Raw genomic sequence first — 24587 nt, 5'->3', positions numbered from 1 at the left:
GACCATTTCATGCCTTCGACGACGCACCTAGTCGGGTGGCAACATGGGTACCTGGCCGGGTGGGAATGTCTGGCTGCAGCTCCTCCAGAGAGTTGTACCTGGCCGGGTGGTTAGGTGCGACAAATCCCACCTGGTCGGGGTGGAATGCTTCTGCACTGCGCGACTTCTGTAAAACTGCCATAACTCCCTCCTCCAGACTCCGACTGAGACGTGTAAGATACGCACGCGAAGCTCTCTCGAAGGAGAAGACAATGGTGGAAGATTCAGTGATTTTAGACGTCATAACGATAGGCAGAATATTGATTGAAGCCAGCTTCAGGTATAAACATTGATGTACGGTTTCCATGGTCGTATCACAGTCAGGTAGGGATTTCCGAAAATGCCCCAATCATGGTTTCAAAGTAGACCATTAGGTAGGGATCCTTTATAATGGATTTATTGAAAAGATTGTTGTTAAGTTGGATTCGGAGGCGAACGGAGGACTAAGGAAGAGTGGAGCAGAAGCTTTGGAGGTGATAGACGCAAATAACAGAAGTTGGTCAAAAGAGAGGAACAACTTGACGAGGGTGGCAGCCGTGGATGAAGAGGATAATGTGTCCTTCGCCAAAGAATTGGCAGCCTTGAGAGTTAGGGTTGACTAAAGGGATGGACCAAAGAAGGAAGAAACCATTCCACCTATATCAATTATCGCCATTCCTCAAAGTGACACCCCTTCTCTTGAGGACGTTAACTATGTCCAAAATGGGAGTGGTCCCAACAGGCCTTATAATAACATTTATCGCCCTAGTTAGAGGGCGGTGGTTACAATAATTATAATGGGAATTGCCCACATCCAAATCTCTCATATTCTAACAATAACTTTCTCCAACAGCCTGCAGGATTTAATGTGAGCAAATGAGGAGTAGTGGAGCCACTCAAAAAGGTAGGGAAGTATGAGCAAACCATCAAAAAGATTTTGGAAGTGCTAGGAGAAGATAGAAAAGCCAACGAAACCAAAATTGGAGTAGTTGAAGCAAGATAGAACAACCTTGAGGCAGGGTTAATTACCATTGCCTCCACTATCTCGATCATCAAAACTCAAATGGATCAAGTCCAAAAGAAGGCGAAGGGAGAGAAAGTTAAACCTGTTTCACAAGTCGCCGAAATCAATAAAAAAATGGGTTACCAAAAGCCGTTGGATGAACCTAGCACCTCGGGCATGGAAGTCGTACATATGCAACACAATGCGGTAATTTTGCCCTTCCAACCTAAGAAGAAGTTCAAGCTTGATAAGCAGTTCAAGCAATTTCTTAATATGTCTTGTAAGATTCATATTAATCGTTCCTATTGTTGGTGCATTACAGGAAATTCCTAGGTACGCGAAGCTTTTGAGGGAAGTAGTGATGAAGAAACAAAAACTCAAGCAAACTGACCTTAAGTTGCCCGTGCACTGTAGTGAGTTGATCCAAAAGCAAAGGGACATGAAGCAAACGGATCCAGGACAATTCATTATTCGTTGCTCTATTGGAGATGGTAAAGTAGAAAAAGCTCTCTATGACTTGGGAGCTGGCCTCAACATTATGCCTCTGAAGTATTACGAAAAGCCTAACTTTGGGCCACTAAAATCCGCAAACGTTTGCTTAAGGATGGCCGACAACACTACATCAAAAGCAGTGGGGTAATTGAGGGTGAATTGGTAAAAGTAGATGACTTCATATATCTTGCCAATTTCTGCGTTGGAAGCTGTATTTTTTATTTTTTTTGTTTTTTTTACTATTCTTTAAATTTACTTCATTAGTATATAGTTTGAGAATATATAGATTAAAGAGCTATACATTGGATATGTAATATAATTAATAAAATTTTGTGATTTATTTAATAATGATTAATTTTTATTGTTTAACTTGACATTAAAATGTTGGGGTTAAAGTTTTTATGCTAAGTTAGAGTTTTAGTTGTTCAAGTTAAAAATTTTGAAGTTCATTCACGTAATATTTATCCTCTTTAAAAACATACGGAGTATAATGCAATCCATGAAAATGATAGAATTAAATATTCAGTAGCAAAACATACAAAATATAAAAATAGGACTAGTTTTATCCATTTTTTATAGCTGTCATATTTTTTATTTTTTGGGCGATATATTTCCTTCCTCGTGCTTAAAGCAAAGATTTTATGTGGCGTTGTTTTGAAAGTTAAGTAAAGAGGGAAGTAAAAGTAGAGATGATGAATCTATTTTAGGAAATGTGCTAGTTTAACTGGGATGTTTTTAAAAAATAAAGTGAGTCACTCTAAATGGAACATGAGGAATATTATTTTTTTCATATATGTAGTGAAGACAACATAGCTTCTTGAACAATGAAATCCTAAGCATCAATTTTTTGTTCTAGAATTCAAAATTCAAGTTTAGAGGGATTTTCCCTATCACGTCACCAAAAAATCTGATATTGAATTTGTTAAGTAGTGTATGTTAAGGATTTGGGCATGATTTCTCTGGGCATATTTACTTGGGTTCTGATAATGAATTTTGGATATATCTTGTATTCTTTTAATTTAAGTGTGAACTCTGTAAATGGGAGATGGACTTAATGTTTATTTTTAAGATTGAACCCTTTTTATTCTAGCCGGTTTTAGACCATCCACAACGCGTCTCGCGCCGGGCTCGCGTCTCGTCTCGGAGAGACGAGACCCCCGCGAGACGCATTGCAGCTGCCATCTCGTCTCCAGCTCGCGACCGGCTCGTCGCGTAGCTCGTCTCGGAGAGACACGAGACGAGCTGTCTCGCCACGCGCCCGAGACACGTGGCACGTCCCCATGCGTGCGTGACGCCCACTCGCTGGCCCGCGAGTGGGCGTCGTCACTGATGACGCAATAATTCATTTTTTTTTTTAAAAAATCGATTTTTAATAAAAAAAATTTTTTTTTTTTCAAACGGTAATATTACCGTTAAATATTTATTTTCATTTTTTAAATTTTTAATTTTTTTACTCTATAAATAATTCTATTCCATACTCATTTCAAACACAAACACACATCTATTCCTCTCAAATCCTCTCTATCACTCCAATTTCCATCTTCAATCAACTCAAACAAATGGATCCTTTTGAGCAAATGCGCCAATTAATGGAACAATCACTCGAAGAAGATCGACGACGAGAGGCGGAGGAAGCCGCACCACCCCCACGACGCTCCCGGAAGTACATCAATCGGAACCGGGAGGAAGCCGCCGCACGGTTAGTACGCGACTACTTCTGCGATAACCCGATTTGGGGAGATACCTATTTCCGTCGCCGTTTCCGCATGCGGAAACCGCTATTTCTCCACATAGCGAATACTTTGGCGGCCAGGGAGGAGTTCTTCCGAGAAGGGTTCGACGCGGTCGGTCGTCCCAGCCACACGACGCTGCAGAAATGTACTGCAGCCATCCGGCAGCTTGCGACTGGACAAACGGCCGACATATTCGACGAATACCTGCACATCGGAGACAGCACTGGGCGCTTGTGCTTGCTCAACTTCTGCAGAGGCGTCCGGGCAGCCTTCAGTGACGAATTTCTCCGGAGGCCAACCACGGAGGATTGTCAGTTCCTCCTCAACCTGCACGAACAAGTGCACGGATTCCCCGGGATGCTTGGCAGTGTCGATTGCATGCACTGGCAATGGAAGAATTGCCCGGTGGCTTGGAGGGGTTCCTACACGAGCGGCCACAAAGGCACCCACCCAACCGTTGTACTCGAGGCCGTTGCCGACTACCGACTTTGGATCTGGCACGCGTACTTCGGGGTCCCTGGCTCGAACAACGACGTAAACGTGCTCCAACAGTCCGACCTCTTTACCGAAGTTTTGGATGGTAAAGCGCCGGCCATCAACTTCGTCGCCAACAACCGACGGTATAAAATGGGGTACTATCTCGCCGACGGCATCTACCCGAAGTGGCCGACCTTCGTGAAGACGTGCGGCAGGCCAACGAACCCAAAGCAGGCTCTTTTTGCGCAGAAGCAGGAGGCTGCGCGCAAGGATGTGGAGAGGGCGTTCGGGGTTCTCCAAGCGCGCTTCAACATCATCAAAGCCCCGGCTCGTTCGTGGTTCATGGAGAGCATGGTCGACATCATGTATACGTGCATAATCTTGCACAACATGATTGTCCGAGACGAAGGACCCGATGCCGGAAATTGGTTCGACCCCGAATCCCCCGGAAGCTCAACTGCAAGTAGTCCGCCGCGAAGTGGAGCGCATCCATCTATACAAGAACGGTTGGCTATTCGGGCAAGGACACGCGACTCTAGCGCCCACACCCAACTCCAAGAGGATCTAATTGAGCACATTTGGGAAAACTTTGGCGGAGAATATTAAATTATGTCATTTTTATTTTTTTAGAATTTTAATTATGTCTTCGCTTTTTTAATGTTAAGTTGTAATATTGTTTTAATTTTAATAAAGTGTGTTTGTTTAAATTGAATTGGGTTTTAAAAAAAATTATAAATTAAATTGAATGAATAGTAATTAAGAGACGGTATAGAGACGGTTAAGAGACGGAACGTTGCAGCCTCCGTGTCTTAGTTAAGAGATGGAGGAAAAAAGGACAGTGGGGCCCTCAAATAGTGCTCAAATAGTAGTTAAGAGACGGTTTAAGAGACGGTATAGAGACAGCGTTGTGGATGGCCTTAGGATCAGTGTTGGGCTCTTTAAATTTTGTGTAACCTTTATATTTAATCAGGTTCATGTTACTATTTTCTATTGGTATTAACAAGATTCATTCCTTTATAATTAAATTTTGGGTTTTCATTGATTAATTAATCTAGTGCTTAAATTATTTATCTTCAGATTAAATCTTTGAATTTAATAAGAGTAATATATGTGTAGCTTATTGTGTAGAAAATGGAAATCTCTTCATTTGCTGTTGTTTCTTATGTGGGCACTTGCGCTAAGTATATGGTGTTCACGAATTCCACAACATTACTCTTCAAGAGAGTGTTGTTGCTAAAGGCGTTGGTCAAATTTTTTTAACTCATATATAGATCATGAGAGAAACATATTTATTTTTTATTTATATAATTTGGTATTGTTTTGTTATACGTAGTGTGTCTAGATGGAACACCACCTGCGTATGTCTATTCTAAGGGATATGGAGAGGGTGTTAACCAGTGGCGAAACCAAAAAATTTTAAATGGGGGATCCAAATTATAGTTAATATTTATAGTATTTTTTCGATGTTCGTGTCGTCGAAAGTTCGAAATAATCAATATTTTCAATTTTTACGTAAATATTAAATAATGAATGGAAACGAATTTTTATGTTGCTTAAATGTCACCATAGAAAACATCAAAGAAAATATAAATTATACTCCTAACAAATACTAGAATACAATAATTATTACTCTATTTATTTATTATTATGAGTATAATGTTGAAAGAAAATAATTACGAAATGATAAAGAATAAAATTCAGCATAAATAGTGTAAAAGAGAACAAATAGAAATTATATTCTAAAAAATAGAAAGTAAAGAAAAATAAAAATATTCGTATTATTCTGTATGAAGAGAAAGAAAGAATACAAAATTGCATAAATAGAGAGACATAAAAGAAGAAGAAAGAAGTTGCAAATGAAGAGAAAGAAGAATACCAAAATTGCATAAATAGAGAGACATAAAAAAAGAAGAAAGAAGTTACAAATTAAAGAATTAAAGGAAACAAGTAAAAAAATTCACCAAACGGATTTGAACAGGGACATATTGACGGGAGACCATATCTCCAACCAACTGCGCTACCGTGTACATGGAAAATGTTTGTTTACGTGGACCGGGGGGCCCGGCCCCAACGTGGCTTCGCCAGTCGTGTTAACAACGAGATTGTTTATATTCAGGTAAATTGTATTTTTTCAAAAAGAAATTAATAGTAATTGTCTAGCTAAAAGGATTTATTTTGTTATAGGGTGGTGCTTCTCGTTGGAAGATTGTCGTGGAAGATCAATGAGTTATTTGGGAAGTAGTACAAGGATGATGGCTGTATATACTCATTATGCTCGACGACAATGCTATATATAATCCACGTTAGTATTTTTTACTCTTCACATGTCCATCTTCTTTACCATATGGAGTATAAAACATAACTTGACCTCATTATTAATTTCAGTCTTCTATAACTGGAACATTTGCTACGTTTTATACTGTGATGGATCTTCCTTCATGTCAAATACTCCCTCCGTTCCTCAAGATTATGCACTCTTTCCTTTTTAGTCCATTCCACAAGAATATGCACTTTTTAATTTTGGAAAGTCTTTTCTCTCTAATGAGGTAGGACTCATTCTCCACTAACAATACTTTATTTACTTTTTCTCTCTACCTCTCTCTTACTTCACCAATTTTATATTAAAATTGTGACGACCCCAAAGTGCATATTCTTTGGGGACGGACGGAGGGAGTATTGATCAAGTAAGTCTTAAATTCTTTTACATAGATACTACTTTTATACTTCATTACTTAGTTTTTAAATTTCTATTTCGTATCAATAATATAATGATAAATGTTTGGTTTAGGAAATAAATTTCAAGGGCAAGGTGATTTATCTTAGGGGGTGCTCGGATTACGATGCTATAATGGAAGAGCTATTTCTGAATAAGGGAATAGCCAATGCTCAAAACGTAAGAAAATCTCCTTGATTCATAATACATAGTGTTGTTCAATTAATTAAATAAATTATTGTTCACGTTCATGTTTATCTTTACAGGTTATATTAACTGTTAGCTTGGCAGGTGGTCTAACCACAATCTTGCATTGTGACAAGTTTAGGACCCAATTTTCCCAAATGCACAACAGTTAAATGTATTTCCGATTCTGGGTTTTTTATATATGGATAAGACGCATGCTAATTGAAATTTTATCATATTAAATTATATGTAACAAAAATAAAATTTGTAATTCCATTTTAATTTTTCACTAATAGGGAGGTTTAATTATTAACATGTGTCCATTTTGGATAAAATCTCGTGAACGATTCTTTAAGTTTATTAGTTTGATTAGTTGGCATTTTGAATAAAATCTCGTGAACATTTCTAAAGCAATCTCCAGAGTGTGGAATTTTTTACATAAGCAACAAAAATATCTAGAAATTTTTCTAGATGAACTTGAAATGGTGAACTTGTGCCAATTCGAATGTGAAATATGATTTGTACTATTTCCTAACACACCTGATTATAAGTTTCCAACATTTAAAAACATTGTATTAATTATTTTAATGACTATAAGGCCATTTGTGAAACTAAATTTATGACGATTTTATGATTTTTGTCCAAAACAGTAAAATAGATAGCAAAAAGTTGAAGATGAAAGTCTGGAGCTTTCAAGCTAGCCAGCGGTCTGTTGGACCTACTCATCGACCGCTGCACCTATAGCGGCCCGCTTCGGAAAATAGTGATGAAAAGAACACGCCAGCAATCGCTTTGGAGTGTGTGCAGCGACCACTGAATTAGATACAGAAGCTAAGGAATGCAGGCCATTGACCACTGCACATTGTGCAGCGGCCCGCAGGGAAAACGCGGCACACATAATTTGCCTACTTTCTCTCCAAGACTTACCATACTATGCTAAAGAATTGCTATATTATTATACTCGACTTGAAGGCTATAAATACCTCCTAAAGTTTCATAAAAAAAAGAACATTTTGCTGCATAATATTTGAGCTTCTTCCATTGTTCTCATCATTCAAGTAGTTTGAAGCGTGGAATCAAGAGAAGATCAAGGCTACAAGATTCAACTTTTAAGTTTTATTATCTTAGCTCTTATATTTTCTATATTTTCTCTACAAACTGTGGGTTTAGTATATTTCATTATGAGTACCTAAATTCATAGAATTCTAAGGATGTATTAGTAATGACTTTGGTTTATACAGTTCCTATTTATTTAATGTCCTTTTTGTTCATTACTTGCTTCAATTCTAAGGGTCGGATAATTCTTCATGTTTCAATGACACATACTTTGATGATCGATTGACTTGCAACATAATCGTGAGAGGGGGTTTTCTTGTTAGAAGAGCTTAACAACAATTAATTCCCCTTAAAATTGTACTTTTAATTGAGAGCGAGAGCAAGAGGAGTCTTAGGTGCTTTTGGTAGTTGCAAATCTAGGATTGATGACCCTAGTGTATGTAATCTACTTTGTTCCGCATGGGCAATATTTATGTGACTTGTTCTAGTTAAGTATGAACTATGCTAGGGTGTTGTAGTTGGAACTTAATAAACTATAACAGTGAAAGAACATCTCTGTGATTTATCTGCAATCGTTTACTTGTTTTCTTTATTTTATTTTTAGTTTTCAAAATCAAAATCCTTTTGTTTTTAGTGAAAGAAGCTTAGTAGAAGATAGACAGTCTGTTACAGTTTTACTCATGATCGATATCCCGTACTGACCTTTATAAGTTTTACTTGCAGGTTTATTCAGTGTTAATAAAAAGTTTATCATGTTTTTTGGCGCCGTTACCGGTGATTACTTTCATGTTTTTAATTTATTTTTATTTATTTTCTACAGGTTGTGTATGCGAACAAGTTCTGGGAAGGACCTCCTAGAACCTATTGATCCGGAGATCGACCATGCTCGTAGGAAAATGAAAAATGACCTAAGTAAGATGGGAGACAACACTCGAGAGGAGATTACACTATTGCGAAGGCAAATACAAGAGCTGCTAAATGATACAGATTCGGAGAGAGCAGTCAGAGAGGAGCAACAAAGGAAGAATAGGGATATAGCGCCTTTAAGCGGATGTTCAATCATGAAAATATGATAACCATCCCTAAGGGTCCTTGCATCGATGCAAATACCATTGATTAAGGATGCCCCTAATCCAAAGAGTGGAGCAATACCCTTTCAACGGGACAGCCACCGAGCATGCAAACTGCCATTTTACAAAGTTCGTAGAAATCGTGAATACTCTCAAGTTAAATGATGTCGAGGACGATGCCATAAAGGTAAGAATCTTTCCTTTCTCATTGATAGATTCTGCTAAGGAATGGTACGAGTGTCTGCTTAAAGAGAAAATTTCCACATGGAAGGACAAAGTGGCGCTCTTCCTCGACAAATACTATCCACCTAGGACAAATACTACCTCGCCACAAAAAAATAAACAACTTTTTATCATTTTAGGCCGTCCACCAAAATTAACTACTATTGATTAAGGATGCCCCTAATCCAAAGAGTGGAGCAATACCCTTTCAACGGGACAGCCACCGAGCATGCAAACCGCCATTTTACAAAGTTCATAGAAATCGTGAATACTCTCAAGTTAAATGATGTCGAGGATGATGCCATAAAGGTAAGAATCTTTCCTTTCTCATTGATAGATTCTGCTAAGGAATGGTACGAGTGTCTGCTTAAAGAGAAAATTTCCACATGGAAGGACAAAGTGGCGCTCTTCCTCGACAAATACTATCCACCTAGGACAAATACTACCTCGCCACAAAAAATTAAACAACTTTTTATCATTTTAGGCCGTCCACCAAAATTAACTACTTTTTAAATATGAAATGTTATAAATATTTAAATACTATTGTAATGAGGACCCCACATCCGTTAACACTACTCATCTCTTACTTTTTCCCCATCTCTCATATTTTACCATTTTCACATTAAAACTTGTACCTTACACAAATATATATATGGTAAAAAAGAATAATTCAAATAAATTTATGAAAAGATAAGTTAATAATAATTTTTTTACAATTAAAAAACGTTATGTATTGAAGGAAATTGAAAAAGTTAATATACTAGCAAATTTAATCTTCAAATAATTTTGTAATATAATATATTGCTACGTATTATATTATTTTTAAATTAAATTATAATTTAGTTGTTAATATTTTCACTAACTTTTTAAATTTTTTTCTCTTTTCTTTTAATTCATCTTTATATTTTTTGTTAAAACTATAAAAGGCATGATATGAAATGATTGTTTTAATTTCCGAAAATGAAATATTTTTATTAGACTATCTAAGCATTTATTTTTTATATTTAGTTGAAAATATTATAGTCAATGTTGTAATTAACTTCAAGGGGTAATATTGTAAAATTAAAGTAAAATTATAATGGGTAAATTCCTAAAGTACAACAAATGATGAAAATGAGAAATATACCCCAAAGTTAATATCAAAAGCACGACGTTGAATAGATGTTGTAAATTTAATTAATTCAGACGTTAAGTTTGATAACCCCCTAAATATTAATTAGTTGCATTAACGCAAATATATGAGAGGGGGATGAAAAGTATATATAAATGCAAACTATATACATTAAATTCATCATCAAAGATTTCTATTTTTCATAGAAAAATTATTAATTGCCAGCAAATATGAAATCCTCAAGAATAGGAGACGTGGTTACAATTTTCCTAGTCCTTATATTTGTTGCTAATTATGTAGTGGCGGACGATTATTTTCCTCATTGTGTAAGTTCATGTGAAGACTCTTGTCTTACATATGAAAACCCTTGCGATGATTTTTGTAATAACATCAGTTCACGCCATAGTTCACGCTTCACAATTCGAATTAGGGTTTTATCCTCATTCATCCAAACACGACCTTTTTATGCTTCCAACACACAACCATGCTTAAAAGGTTCTCACCATCATGTTTTCATATAATCACAATTTAGACTTCACACAATTCATTCAAAACGCATATTCACAAATTGTTCTCATTCAAACACGAATCCCCACCGATTAAATTCCTAGATTTGAAATCCCTACACTCACTATATGCATGAGGGAGTCAAAACAAAGTTTGAATGGAGAGGATGAAGAAAAAGTCCGATTGTACCTTTCTTGATTGAAACGATCGGTAGAATAAATATAAATCTTGATTCTTCAACAACTCCAGGCAAGGATGGAAAGATCTTGAGTGGAGTAGAATAACAAGTGGGAGAGGTGTGGGAGAAAAAAAATGGCGTGAGGGAGGGAGAGAGGAGTGGTGTAGTGTAGTGGTTTAGGTTTAGGGTTTTCCCTTTATTTATAGAGTTTAAGGATAAAATATCCCACAATTAAATAAAGATTTGGGAATTGATTAAATGAGAATTTGGAAGGGATTTGATGGGAGAGATTGGCGTGAACTATGGGGAGGAATAAGGGGAGGAGGAATAAGGGGATTTCGAAAATTATAGGCCATTTAATTAGCCTATAATTTAATTTGGTATTTCATGGAGTATAATAAAATAATACGGAGCTGAAAATTAATAATAATCCTCCCAAAATATAGGGAGTATAGGCGTGTGATTTGGTTCCTCCCATAAGGAATAAATTCCAAATCTTTAATAGAATAAGGTAAGGCGAGATTTGCTAGGATATTTCAATTCATTCATGGAAAGAAATAAATAGGAGATCAATTAATATAATGGAATAATTTCCTCCTCCCATAATTAGGGAAATTTCGAAATCTCCCTTGGAATAAACATAGGGATCGATTTTTCTCATGAAGAAATAAAGTAATTGGTCTTTGGATTTAATTTGGATAATTATCCCAAACAAATAATTAAATCCCGGAAAATAGAATTCCTCTCTAATAATTAATAGTGGTTGAAGATTCTAAATAAAATGGCCAAGATAATTATTGATGATCCTACTTAATCTCACTCACCCTTAGGAAAATAATTCACCACAATATATTTCACACCGCATCAAATATTCAAACAGCCACGTCATAAATCACAAGATTGACTCAGTCAACCCAAAATCATAACTACGAACCAAAATTAGGTCACCAAAGAAATCAAGCAATTAATTCACTCGTCAATTAATCCACATACTTCACGGTATTAAAACATTTAATGCAAAATTTTAGGGTTCGAAAATTAGGGTTCAAAAAGTAGTGCGTTACAGTTATGCTCAACGAGTTTGTCATGCAAGGAAATATAAGTTAGCGAATAATTGTCCGCGTATAAGTATAGCACCAATGGATATTAAATATCCATATACAGAAAATAGTCATTTCTCTGCAAGTGAGAAATGCATATGTATATTTAATCTATATGCTATTACAAAGGCGAGTTATAGCTTTTCCAAAAAGCTAGTGCTCCATTTCTGGGAAGCTCCAAGTCTCCAAACAATGCTCTTACATGCAATAAAGAAAAAGATGATACAGACGTATATAATTTCAAACTACAAATATTATGAAATAGTGAATCAATCATGGTCCTTTCTGTATCTAAAATGAGCCTCCATGTTACTACGTAATGGCAATAGTTACCTTGCAAGTTTTGGTCATCCCCATTGAAAGAGCGGGTTTGTGCAGGTGTCGTTTCAAACAAAAGGTGTATCCTGCTGATCAGGATGAAACAATCCCCTGCTAAGCCTAAAACCTGGAATCAATAATTCCTCAACCCTCTTCTACACCAGTTCAAAAAACCGCCGGTTCACGAGCCGGTTCAAAACCGCCGGTTTTTTGCCTGAACCGGCGGTTCGCCGGTTTGAACCGGTGGTTCAACCGCAATTTAAAAAAAACTTTTTATATATAAAATTTGATTTTTATATTTAAAAACAATTTTTACAATTAAATGAATTCAAGAAATTCATAATAGCCCATATATATTTGATAGGCTTGCGAATTTATGAAGCCATTCTTGGTTGTTTCTCTTTTATAGAGACATCCTTAAATGTTTTATGTTTCACTTTCGATGTGGGACAAATCATTATTGGTTGTTTCTCTTTTATAGAGACATCCTTGAATGTTTTATGTTTCACTTTTGATGTGGGACAAAATCATTCTTGGTTGTTTCTCTTTTATAGAAACATCCTTGAATGTTTTATGTTTCACTTTCGATGTGGGACAAAATATGTTGAAGTATTTTCTTTTATAACTACATGTTTAGAGCATTCATTCATCTTTTTCCAATGTGGGATACAAAACTTTCTTTTATCTTCTACTTTTCTTCATGTTTTATATAATATATAAATAAAATTATTATTCAAATATATTCTTGATTGATAAAAATAAAAAATTATTGAGAAATATTATTTGTATATAGAAAATATTTATTTTTATAATAATTATTGTTAGGTTTATACAATTTGTATAAGAATTATTCTTTCAATGTGTATAATATTATTTATTAGTTAACATATACATAAATTTATAAACATAAGCAAATCATTAATGATAAAGAACTAAAGAATAATAGTTTATGTAATAATATTTGTTGTTAAATTATAATAATAGAAGATAGAGAATTAATATAGACGAAGAATGATGGACGATCTATTATAAACTTACAAATAATGACTTTTATCCCACATTGAAAGAAAGAGTAACACATCCAAGAATGTGTAACTATAAAAGAGAATAATTCAATATACTTTCTTCCAAATTAAATCAAATCCAATATACTCTCATCCAAGTATTGGCATTTTAAAAATCAAATCCAACTTTAAGTATGTAGCATTTTTTTTTTGTCTTTTTAGTCTTTATTTTGTATAAAATGTGCTTAAACAAATTTCAAACAATAAGGTGAAAATTACAATTTTATTGATAATAAATTTGAATAAGACTAAAAATTACAACTTATAATGAATACATTTTATTTACAAAAATTAATAATTAATAAACTCTACTTAAAGTTAAACCTTTTGATTTTTAAATATCAATACTTAATATTGGACTAGAGCATTTAAATTGGAAGAGAGTGTATTGAATTATTCTTTTTTATAGTTACACATTCTTGGATGTGTTACTCTTTCTTTCGATGTGGGATAAAAATCATTATTTATAAGTATATGATAGATCGTCCATCATTCTTCGTCTATATTAATACGCTATCTTCTATTATTATAAATTAATAAAAAATATTATTACATAAACTATTATTCATTAGTTATTTATCATTAATGATTTGCTTATGTTTATAAATTTATGTATATGTTAACTAATAAATAGTATTATACACATTAAAAGAATAACTTTTATACAAATTGTATAAACATAACAATAATTATTATACAAATAAATATTTTCTATATACAAATCATATTTCTCAATAATTCTTTATTTTTATCAATCAAGAATATATTTGAATAATAATTTTGTTTATATATTATACAAAACATGAAGAAAAGTAGAAGATAAAAGAAAGTTTTGTATCCCACATTGAAAAAAGATGAATGAATGCTCTAAACATGTAGTTATAAAAGAAAATACTTCAACATATTTTGTCCCACATCGAAAGTGAAACATAAAACATTCAAGGATGTCTCTATAAAAGAGAAACAACCAAAAATGATTTTGTCTCACATCAAAAGTGAAACATAAAACATTCAAGGATGTCTCTATAAAAGAGAAAAAACCAAGAATGGTTTCATAAATTCGCAAGCCCGTCAAATATATATGGGCTATTATGAATTTCTTGTATTCATTTATTTGTAAAAATTGTTTTTAAATATAAAAATCAATTTTAAAAATAAAAAGTATTTTTTAAAAAAAATTGCGGTTGAACCGGCGTTTCACGGTTCAACAATACCTCAACCTTGAACCGGCCCGTCTGAACCGGCAACCTGCCGGACGGTTCAAACCGCCGGTTCCGGTTCCGGTTCATGAACCGGTGGTTAACCGCCGGGCCGGGTCGGTTTGTGCACGCTAGTTCCGGTGAGTTTTCAATTGTATGTTGTATAAAGTACTCCCTCCATTCCATCTTAATAAATGTGTTTCATTTTCTTCACTTAATTTGGAAAAATAATACTCCCTCCGTCCCTGAAAATTTGTCACCTATTTCTTTTTTCGTCCGTCCCTAAAAATTTGTCACCTTTCACTTTTACCATTTTTTGTAGTGGACCCTACATTCCACTAACTCATTCACACTCACATTTTATTATAAAACTAATATATAAAAGTAGGACTCACATGCCACCAACTTTTTCAACCCACTTTCTATTATATTTCTTAAAACCCGTGCCGGGTCAAATGGTGACGAACTTTGGGGGACGGAGGGAGTACTAGTATAAATACTCTTCATTACATTATTCCCACTTAGTTTACTTTTTTCCCACTTTAACTATTTATTAGTATTACTTTTTCCAAAATGAATGTGTATATGGCTATTACTCCATTTAACTATTTATTTTTTCTCACTTTAACTAATCCTTGAAACGCTTTTATTAACATAAAACGGAGGGAGTATTAAAAGATTATATATGGCTAATACTAATAATAATGGGTATTATCGAAACTAACAGGTATACCCGAGCGGGTAGCAGGTCCCGCAAAATTCTAAAACACACTACCCGATCCCGTCCCATTTTTCGTTATCGCCGGGTAGCGGGTCGAGATGGGAATTACCCATTACTCGCTACCCATTTTGCCACCCCTAATTCATATGCTATTTTTTTTATAATTACCAAAATTAACACTTCATCTATTCCCAAAAAAATATATCAGTTTTATCATTTTAGGTTATCCTCCAAAATTAGACAAAGTCTAAACATGGAAAGTTTTATACTACCAATTACACACCGCTAATAATATGGACCCCACAATTCAGTAAATCTACTTCTACTACCTTCTCTCTCTTTCTTACTTTTTTCCAGTTTTATATTACTTTATTAATTGCACGTTAAAAACCTTGTCATATACAAATTTGTCATTTTTTAGGACGGAAGAAATAATTTGGATCAATTCTTTTTTTGGTAAAGGTCATTAGTTGAATTCCATTTTAATGAAGAACATTACTTGTATTCCACCTCAGGGAGTGACGCATAATGGTTATGCGTCACTAACAGAAAGATGCATAATGGTTATGCGTCGTTACCTAATGACGCATAACTCTTATGCGTCGTTAATTAGTGACGCATAACCATTGTGCGTCTTTTTGTTAAAGACGCATAACTCTTATGCGTCCTTCTTTATCGACGCAAAAACTTATGCGTCGTTAGTTAGTGACGCATAACCATTGTGCGTCTTTCATTAGCGACGCATAACTCTTATGCGTCGTTAATTAGCGACGCATAATTATTATGCGTCGTTCGTTGAGTTTTAAATCGGGCAGAAGGCAGAACCAGCCAGAAACGAAAGGCAGAAGGCAGAAGGCAGAACCAAGCGACGAAATTGGGCGATTTCTGACGTATCCGAGCAAAATCCGGTGATTTTCCACCATTTTGCAACCATATTACGGTAATTATTCTTCAATTTGGCTAAATACATCCTTTAATGTTTAATTTGGGCAGATTTTCCGTAATTTAGTAAAAGTAGGGTTTTTGATTAAATTGATGGATTTTTGGTATATTTTTGTTGTTTTGTTGCATATAATTAGGGATTATGATGAAATTATGGGTTCTGATGAAATTGATGGAATTTTTTGTCGAATATCCGTAATTTGTGTATTTCATATGGATTTAATTTAGCAAAATTAGGGTTTATGATGAAATTGTTGGATTTGTTGGTCGATTTTCTGTGATTTGGGTATTTAATATGCATATCATTGAATGGGTAGGAGCAATTGAAGCAATTGATTAAGTTTTTGTAATTGTGCCCCTTTTGGTGGGCGATTTTATGTAATTTGGGTATTTCATATGCGTATATTGCGCACCTAAGTTGCAATTTAGTTAGATTGTTGAGGTGTTATGAAATAAATTGAATCTTGGGTGAATGTTTTGAAGTAGATGGCATCTGCAAGTTCCGAACAACAATTATGTTATGGACCTGAGGATCCATCAATATTGTTTCATCAGAACGAACACATTTCAGCCTATTTGTTGGCGAATGGCACAACAAATGTGTTGAGAGTTCGTAGGATGGAGAGTAAGGTCTGGGCATTGCCAATACATGAAAATGTGATGTATTGGCTTGATGTATGGGGGTTCAGAGGCGTTGTTCAATGTGGAAGGCCGATGAGGATGGACAATGAGCTAATAACTGCCTTGATCGAGCGCCGGAGGCCTGAGACACACTGTTTCCACCTTCCAGTTGGTGAGGTTACTGTAACCTTACAGGATGTGCAAAGCTTGTGGGGTTTGAGAGCAGACGGGAGTGTTTTCACTGGCCGTGACTACCCTGTTGGATTTGAAGATTGGCCAAGCAAGTGTAGAGATTTGTTGGGATGGATACCTGACGCAGATACAGAAACGAAGCACGGTGGTTTGTTGATGACGTCTCTGATCCACCAAGCGACGATGCCGTTGGGTGATGGGCTGCCTGAGTATGCATACATCCAAAGAGCACGTATACATGCTCTGATCTTGTTAGGGGGACTTATTTTACCGGACACCACAGGGTGCAAGGTCCCCTTTATGTGGTTAAATGCCTTAGACGATCCGGAAGATGTGGCTAATATCAGTTGGGGTAGTGCTGCTTTAGCATACCTGTATCATTATTTGTGCGAGGCTTCTGTAGGCAGACAGAGAAGAGATGTGGGTGGACCTATGGTTCTCTTGCAGCTGTGGGCGTGGGAAAGAATGCCTACATTGAGACCAGCCTTCTTGATATCGCCTATGCACACGCCTTATACCCCGTGTGGAGCCAAGTAATGTTTTTGTTTAAATTAACTCACATAATTATGTATTTTGTTGATAACTGTTGACATTAATATTATGTATAGGTGGCACGGAGTTACTGAAATTGGAAATGCTCCCCGACATTCAGTAGCTCATTATCGTGATCAGTTATCACTGATTCCTCCTGGCTAGGTGAAATGTATTTGTGTTGTCTTAGTTAATGAATTTACTTTCTACAGTATAAAATTAATCGTGGTTTTTATTTTATTTGTTTGTAGTTTCTGTGGACACCCTATGCAGACTGTATCCTCCCTGAGCACTACATTGATTCGACTGCATCCTACTTGTGCGATACTTATTTGGTGTGCTGGTCATTTGTCGAGGCACACGAGGCTGGACGCGTTTGCCGACAATTTAATCGCTACCAGCGTATTCCTCAGTACTGTGATAGGATGCTACATAGCTCCGACCATTTGAGTAAAAGTCACCGCCGGGGGAGGAAGGGCGCTGATTGGGCTAAGGTACATAAGTTCTTCATTGATGAATGGGACTTGCGTCACGACAGGTTCCAAGCAACGTTTGACCATGCAACGGCGACAATGGATGGTCGCATTAATCCGGGCTATATGGCGTGGTTCAATAGGATCACCGTGTCGTACCTAGTTCAACCTGAGACACAGTCAACTGAAGGGATGAACGAGGCAGCCCCTTCTAATTTATTGGCGGTATGTGATGTTTTTGTATATAAAAATGTCTTTAGTTTAAAGTTTGTATTGCTCACCGTGGTATGATGTCATTTGTATTTGTGTTATCTAGGTTGAGACCCTTCAGGGGATATGGCATTTGACGTCTGAACATGACACAGAACCTCGATTACGGCAGATTCGAGCAATGGCTGCATCGGCACTTCGTGCGATGAACCATGCTGATGCGATGGAGTATCCATCTTCTCAACGGCGAAATGTGGTCATGCCGCCACGCCCACCAACTTCTCTTCGTCATGGACTGCCGGGTGTCCGGACGGATGGGCACGGGATTACACGACAGCATAGGTTGTCGCAGCAGCAGCAGCCGCAACCTGAGTATGCTGTACCAGAGCCCTTGAGTCCGGAGTACGACCCACCAGGATGGTCTCAGTTGAGTGGTGCAAGCCACGAGCCCTCGCAATGGGGAGCACGTGCGTCATGTGATTCATTCTTTGGCGGTGTGTCTGATTGGGATGCAGCTCAAGCAGGACGTGATACTTACTTTCAGAATTATCAATTTATGGATCCTATGGGGGAAGAAGAGGGCGGGGAAGAAGAGGACGAAGTAATATTCCGACCACCAACCGCGGGATCCTCACGACCATCAAGTACGATTGGGAGGGCTATGCACAATGTATTTAGGGGATTTTCAACAAGGAAGAACAAAGGGAAAGCTCCGACAAAGTTCACGCCTCCATCTAGATAGATTTCGGTTATATGTTGGTAGTTGTGTCTAGTGATCGAAAGGTGTTTTTTGAACTTTTTTGATATGATGAAACATAAAATTTTCGGAATATTTACTACGGTTGAATGAACTATATTATGATTTTGATAAAATTAACGGTGAAATCGCCCGACCGGGCGTTTTAAATAAGTAAAATCGCCCGACCGGGCGAATTTTCTGGACTTAACAGTATGTAACGAAATTCACTTGGTGACGCATAACAATTATGCGTAGTTACCTGGTGACGCATAACAATTATGCGTCGTTACTTGGTGACGCATAACAATTATGCGTCGTTCTTTGGTGACGCATAACGCTTATGCGTCACCGGGTGAATTTCGGCACATATTGTTGAGTCCAGAGAATTCGCCCGGTCGGGCGATTTTACTTATCAGTTCTTTAATGCGTCGTTCTTTAATGACGCATAACTATTATGCGTCGTTAAGCGACGCATAATCATTGTGCGTCGTTAAAGAACGACGCATAAGGGTTGTGCGTTTCATTAAGAACGACGCACAACCATTATGCGTCACTCCCTCAATTAGAATGAATCTATTCTCATTTATTAATTTGGAATTCCATTATTTTTTAAGCACAAAAGAAGAAAGAAGTCAAATAATTTCTATCTTATTTCTTCATATAATAAAAGAATATATGATGATTACTAAAATTAATAGTTCCATCTCATTTTACTCAATTGTAGAATTACGTTTATGCAACGCTTAACATTAGGGATGGCGGAAGAGTAGCGGGTAATTTCCATCCCAACCTCATACACGGCCACATCTGAAAATGGGGCAGGGTCGGATATTAAAAGCATAGGTGTTGTGGGTATCAGGTACACCCGTTACACCCGTTAATACTCGATTTAGGATATGGATCATATTTTACCCTTTCCGTCCGTCCCATATTAAGAGTTTTTTTACATTTTTGTTAAGTATGTCTCATATTCTACCAACTTGTTGCGGGTCTCATAAATGATAAGTAGGCCCCCACAATATATATAAATGAGATTCATATTCTACTAATTATTGAACTCATTTTTTTTTACATTTCTTAAAGTTCGTGCCGAAACGAAATACGACTCTCATTAAGACACAGGGTAGTATATATTGTGTACATAACAAAACACACTACATTATATAAATATGTGTTGCGGAATGGTTTTCGGATCGGGTATTTGCAGTGTCGGGACTGCAAATATGCCTGAAATCAGGTTCCGAGTACTTGCGGGTTACCTATTTCGCCACCCTTAGCTACTAAAATTTCGAAAGTGGCGAAAAACTAGATATTCACTGCAATTTAGTAGAAGCAGGTCGTTACCAAAAATCCACTTTCATCCTCTCTCCCGAGATTCAAATTTGATTACCCTCTCTATTTTAGTTTTGTATGCTTAATTCTCGTCGTCGTCCATTGCCATTGTCGGTTGCTTTCCCTCCGTAAACAACGGTAATGCTCGCGAATACAATTACTTCAATTTTCTAATTTCTCATGTTTTTTTCAAGTTGTTTCTTCTTTTTTGTTTCGACTGTTGATTGATTAATCTACTTCAATTTCTAATTTCTCATGTTTTTTTCATATCTTTCCTGTTCGATCGCTTGGTTCTCCCATCACTGATTATTTTCTTTTCCTTTTCAATGAAAATCGATTGAAAACAAGGATGCATCTGAGCGTCATTGTTTTTTTTTTCAAAAAACTGTGTGCACTATAAAATGCTAATCATGCCATTTTTGTCTTTATGACTCATTCGATTTTTCTCTTAACTGTCAGGAATTTATTCAGAGCTCGAAGTTTCTGCGTGCATTTCGGTATTGAAGGGGCTCGAAGATTAGTTAGTTGAAGCAATTCTTGATTTTCCCAACTTCAGAAATTGGATTGGTTTACAGTGGGGAGCCAAGATTAGTTAGTTGAAGTAATTCTTGATTTTCACCAGTTCAGAAAATTGGATTGGTTTACATTATGCTGCGAAATTGGGCTCTGAAAGAAAAAAAATCACATGGAATTATCTGTATTTTCTTGATTGTAACAACACTGATCAAAAGAGGGATTGTCATGATATGCAGTATTTGTTTGCTGCTAATTAGGATACTGGCTATGGAGTCGAGCTCTTCTTGGGTTTCATCTCCTTCCCTCGACGAAAACAGCGACGAGGAGCTGCTGCCTGGTCTTCCCAGGCATACAAAGGTTACTATCACAGGGAATAGCAGAACAAGGAAAGATTTGGTGGGTATGGAAGGAGTTGTCACGAAGGCCGGTGGTATTGGTGGTTGGCATTGGCTGGTACATTTCCATCTTTGCTCCTAATTTATGTCTTTCCTTGTATTTTAAATCATGAGAAGGAATATTCATTAGTTTTCTAGTTGTGGGAGATATGTGTTTACAAAGATTAATTTGCATTATGGAGAATGCTTGACTTGCTCTGTGCTTTGGTATGAAAAATCCAATTATCATTGGATCCTATTATGTATGAATGCATAAGATAAGGAATTGAAATGATTGGCTTTTAAATGCTACATGTAACTATAATTGATTAGCCAGAAGCTTGGAGTTTTTTTGCCACTTTTCCTTTGTTTTTCTTGGCGTTTGTATTGTTGCTAATGTGTGTGACATGATCAGCTACTGAGTAATGGTGAAAAGGTCAAGCTTCAAAGGAATGCTCTGACTGTATCAGAACCACCTACTGGAAATGAAGAAGACGATGATATTGATGATTCAGCCAGTGGCTCTGATACGAACCATAGCACTTGCAAAGAGGTCAAGTTTTCATGCAGAAGTTATTGATTTGTCTGCTTATAGATTTCATAACCACATCAAATATGTTGGTTTATATGTAGATATAGGTACAATTAGATTATCATGTCATAATCCTGATCCAGTGTCCATATATTGCACGTTGGTAGATTATCGATGAGATGAATGCTTTCATGTCTTCCCCAACTCATCTAGGCTCACCACTTCTGTCATTCACTATGTTACTTACAGCTAAATAGCGTTGATTTCTCTTATGAAACGCGTGATTCCTTTGGTTAATATTGACCAGAGTTCCGTATATTGCACATTCAGGGAGTTGATCTGGCAAAGCTTAGTAGTGAATCATTGAGGAGATACTGTGAAAAGTACCACCTTGTGGGTTTTATTTATCTATCTCCCTTAGCCTTTTAGTTCCTCTCAGTTTCCAATTTGCTAATTTCAACTTCCCAATGAATATATGCAGGTTGATATTGCTTCCAACCCTACCAAGGAACAACTGATCAAAGCTGCCCAGGAGCATTTTTCATCACAGGTCTCCTCTTTTGCACTCTTTTTCTGAAGGAAAAAAATATTCAAGTCATGAATGTTTGCTTCTGCAGAAAGTGGACGGGGACGAGGAGGAGCAAGTGATTACTGAGTTTAGTAACGCGGCAAAGAGATTTCAGTTGGAAAAAGATGAAGAGAAGGGAGGAGAGTGATTGCTGAGTCTGGTTGCCTCATCAGTGCCTGTAATGTATGTATATTCAAAGCACTTGTTCAACTAAATTTTTGTGCATCTCTAATTATTCAATAGCTGTGCATGAGTATGGATGTATATTCTAACATGGATTGCTAACCATTCATTAAGGGGCTTGTTCACTCAATCTAATACCAATACCATACCCCTTCATCTCTCTCTCTCCCTCTCAGTTGTCTGTTTCTATTTCAGATTGTTGGTAAAACATTGTGTGTATTTAATGACTTCTAAATTACTTAAGTAGTAAACACAATTCAAAAACAATTCTTGGGACTTATAAAGGTCAAAGGAAGTGAGACCGCAGTCAATATGTGAGTTAAGAGTGGATTATATATGTAAGCTAAACAAATATTGTTGAGATTGACTTTGCTAAATCACAACTTAATAGACAAGATATAAACATAATCATTATTAAGATTGAATCTATATATTTTATACATAGATGTTATGTTATATAGTTTGGTGGTGGAAACCCCACCACCAGCATGCCATATATGTGCACTTTCTTCAGTTTCTTAAATAGCATGTTCAATGTATGGTAGTATATTACTTTGGATGTGAATTTCGCGTGCAATTATAGCAAATAAAATTCTCTTAATTCAACCATCATGAAAAATATTTTTTCCTATTTTTCCTTCCCAAATATCATAGCATCTTTGATTTTATTTCCAGTTTTTATTACTATTAATTAACTAAGTTCAATGAATGCTTATTTTACAGGTGCATTGCTTTCGTGTAATGAAAGAAAATTAGGAGTACTTGTATATACCTTCGGGGTTTCACGCTTTAGTGCTTTTAGTCATGAAATATGTGATTAAATTTGCAATGCTTTTCATAATTTCACATGAGCTTTTTCTTAAAACTTCCTAAACAAAAAAGAATAAAATATTTAAATTCTACTATATTAAATAACATCCATCTACGAGAACTTCAAACTATAGATATTGGGAGGTTACGCGTAGTCCGTAGATATTAAAAAGTGTTACATATGTTATATATGAGCATCAACTATAAGCATAACTCTTGTTAGTATTTTACATGCTACCATTATTTGTTAAGTTTTATATACTAGTACAGTAGTACTCCATATATCCCACGTTATTTGAGTCACTTCTTTTTTTATACTACTTATTTTGAAAAATTATACTCCTCTACATTATTATCTATCAACTTTAACTATTTATATAATTTTTTCAAAATAGTAGTAGTATATTTTATAATATTTTAATCAAATTAAATATATAAAATAATATAATTAATATTAATATGAACCAAATGGTATTTATAAATTATGTTCATGTACTTATACTCCCTTCGTCCCAAAGAATATGCGCTTTGAGGTCGGCACGAGTTTTAATGTAAAATTGGTAAAGTAAGGGAGATGTAGAGAGAAAAAGTAAATAAAGTATTGTCAGTGGAGAATGAGTCATATCTCCTTAGAGAGAAAAAACTTTCCAAAATTAGAAAGTGCATATTCTTGTGGGGCGGACTAAAAAGAAAAAAAATGCATATTCTTGAGGGACGGAGGGAGTAACATTTATTTAACAAAATTATCTCACGTAACTAAACAAATTCGAATTGTGGAGGTGAATTATAATGGTTGAATCACAGCCGCAACGGAAAACAAACAATTAAAGTTGTACACAAAACTCAACCCAAAAGTGAAACGCAACTCTTTGCCCCTTAGTTAGTTCAAAATTGAATAGTAATGGATAGGAAAATAAAAATGTGTTATTTTTAATTATTGGAGAGAGTATTATTTATGAATAGCTTAATTACTTGTTTTAGTTAAATGATAGACTATATAGTACCTATTAATTGAAGTCCCATTTGGTACGGATCGAACTAGAATTCTATAAAATTGTATTAGAAGAAACTAATCAACATTCAATTTCAAATCTTTTGAGTAAAATAATATGAAATTGAATTTGAAAAAATTGTGCACACTGTTAATTGTGTATGTGTTTGTATGTGTATATAGTATGCAATGTGTATTGTGTGTGTGTTCGTGTGTGTGTGTGTATTGTGTCTGTGTTGTGTATATGTGTGTATTCATTGTGTGTTTGTGTGTAGTATTTGTATTATTTGAATGTGCGCGCACTATGTGTGTGTGCGCATCATGTGTATAAATTGTAGGTATTGTATGTTTGTAAGTGTGCCGGAGCCACCTTATAAGAAGGTAGGGTAAATGCCCCTCCTCAAA

The 24587-nt window shown here is 35.8% G+C and overlaps 2 protein-coding genes across 6 annotated transcripts; both read left to right on the top strand.

Moving 5' to 3' along the window:
* Positions 1 to 3165: 3165 nt before the first annotated feature.
* On the top strand, positions 3166 to 8751 carry LOC121781595 (protein ALP1-like; the record flags this gene model as incomplete). The annotated part of the gene is made up of 4 exons (XM_042179321.1): positions 3166 to 4125; positions 6512 to 6616; positions 6703 to 6758; positions 8499 to 8751. Coding segments are annotated over 4 exons (1374 nt in total), but the record flags the coding sequence as incomplete, so codon positions are not given.
* An 11361-nt stretch (positions 8752 to 20112) lies between these two features.
* LOC121781793 lies at positions 20113 to 23165 on the top strand. Of its 5 annotated transcripts, none has more exons than XM_042179483.1 (7): positions 20114 to 20346; positions 20668 to 21177; positions 21514 to 21651; positions 21961 to 22023; positions 22112 to 22180; positions 22248 to 22381; positions 23105 to 23165. In XM_042179483.1, exons 2-6 carry the CDS (start codon positions 20857 to 20859, stop codon positions 22344 to 22346), a joined length of 690 nt encoding a protein of 229 aa, XP_042035417.1. In that variant the 5' UTR covers positions 20114 to 20346; positions 20668 to 20856; the 3' UTR covers positions 22347 to 22381; positions 23105 to 23165. The 5 variants fall into 5 exon arrangements, with proteins under 5 accessions (XP_042035418.1, XP_042035417.1, XP_042035419.1 ...); XM_042179485.1 differs by lacking the exon at positions 23105 to 23165 and having other exon boundaries at positions 20668 to 20809; positions 20982 to 21177; positions 22248 to 22515; XM_042179486.1 differs by lacking the exon at positions 23105 to 23165 and having other exon boundaries at positions 20668 to 20809; positions 20961 to 21177; positions 22248 to 22515.
* The last annotated feature ends 1422 nt before the right edge of the window (positions 23166 to 24587 follow it).

The sequence above is a fragment of the Salvia splendens genome, chromosome 20, assembly GCF_004379255.2.
Source record: "Salvia splendens isolate huo1 chromosome 20, SspV2, whole genome shotgun sequence".
NCBI classification, from domain to species: domain Eukaryota; kingdom Viridiplantae; phylum Streptophyta; class Magnoliopsida; order Lamiales; family Lamiaceae; genus Salvia; species Salvia splendens.
Note: the sequence above shows the minus strand (reverse complement) of the source record. Positions and strands in the feature narration are given on the sequence as shown.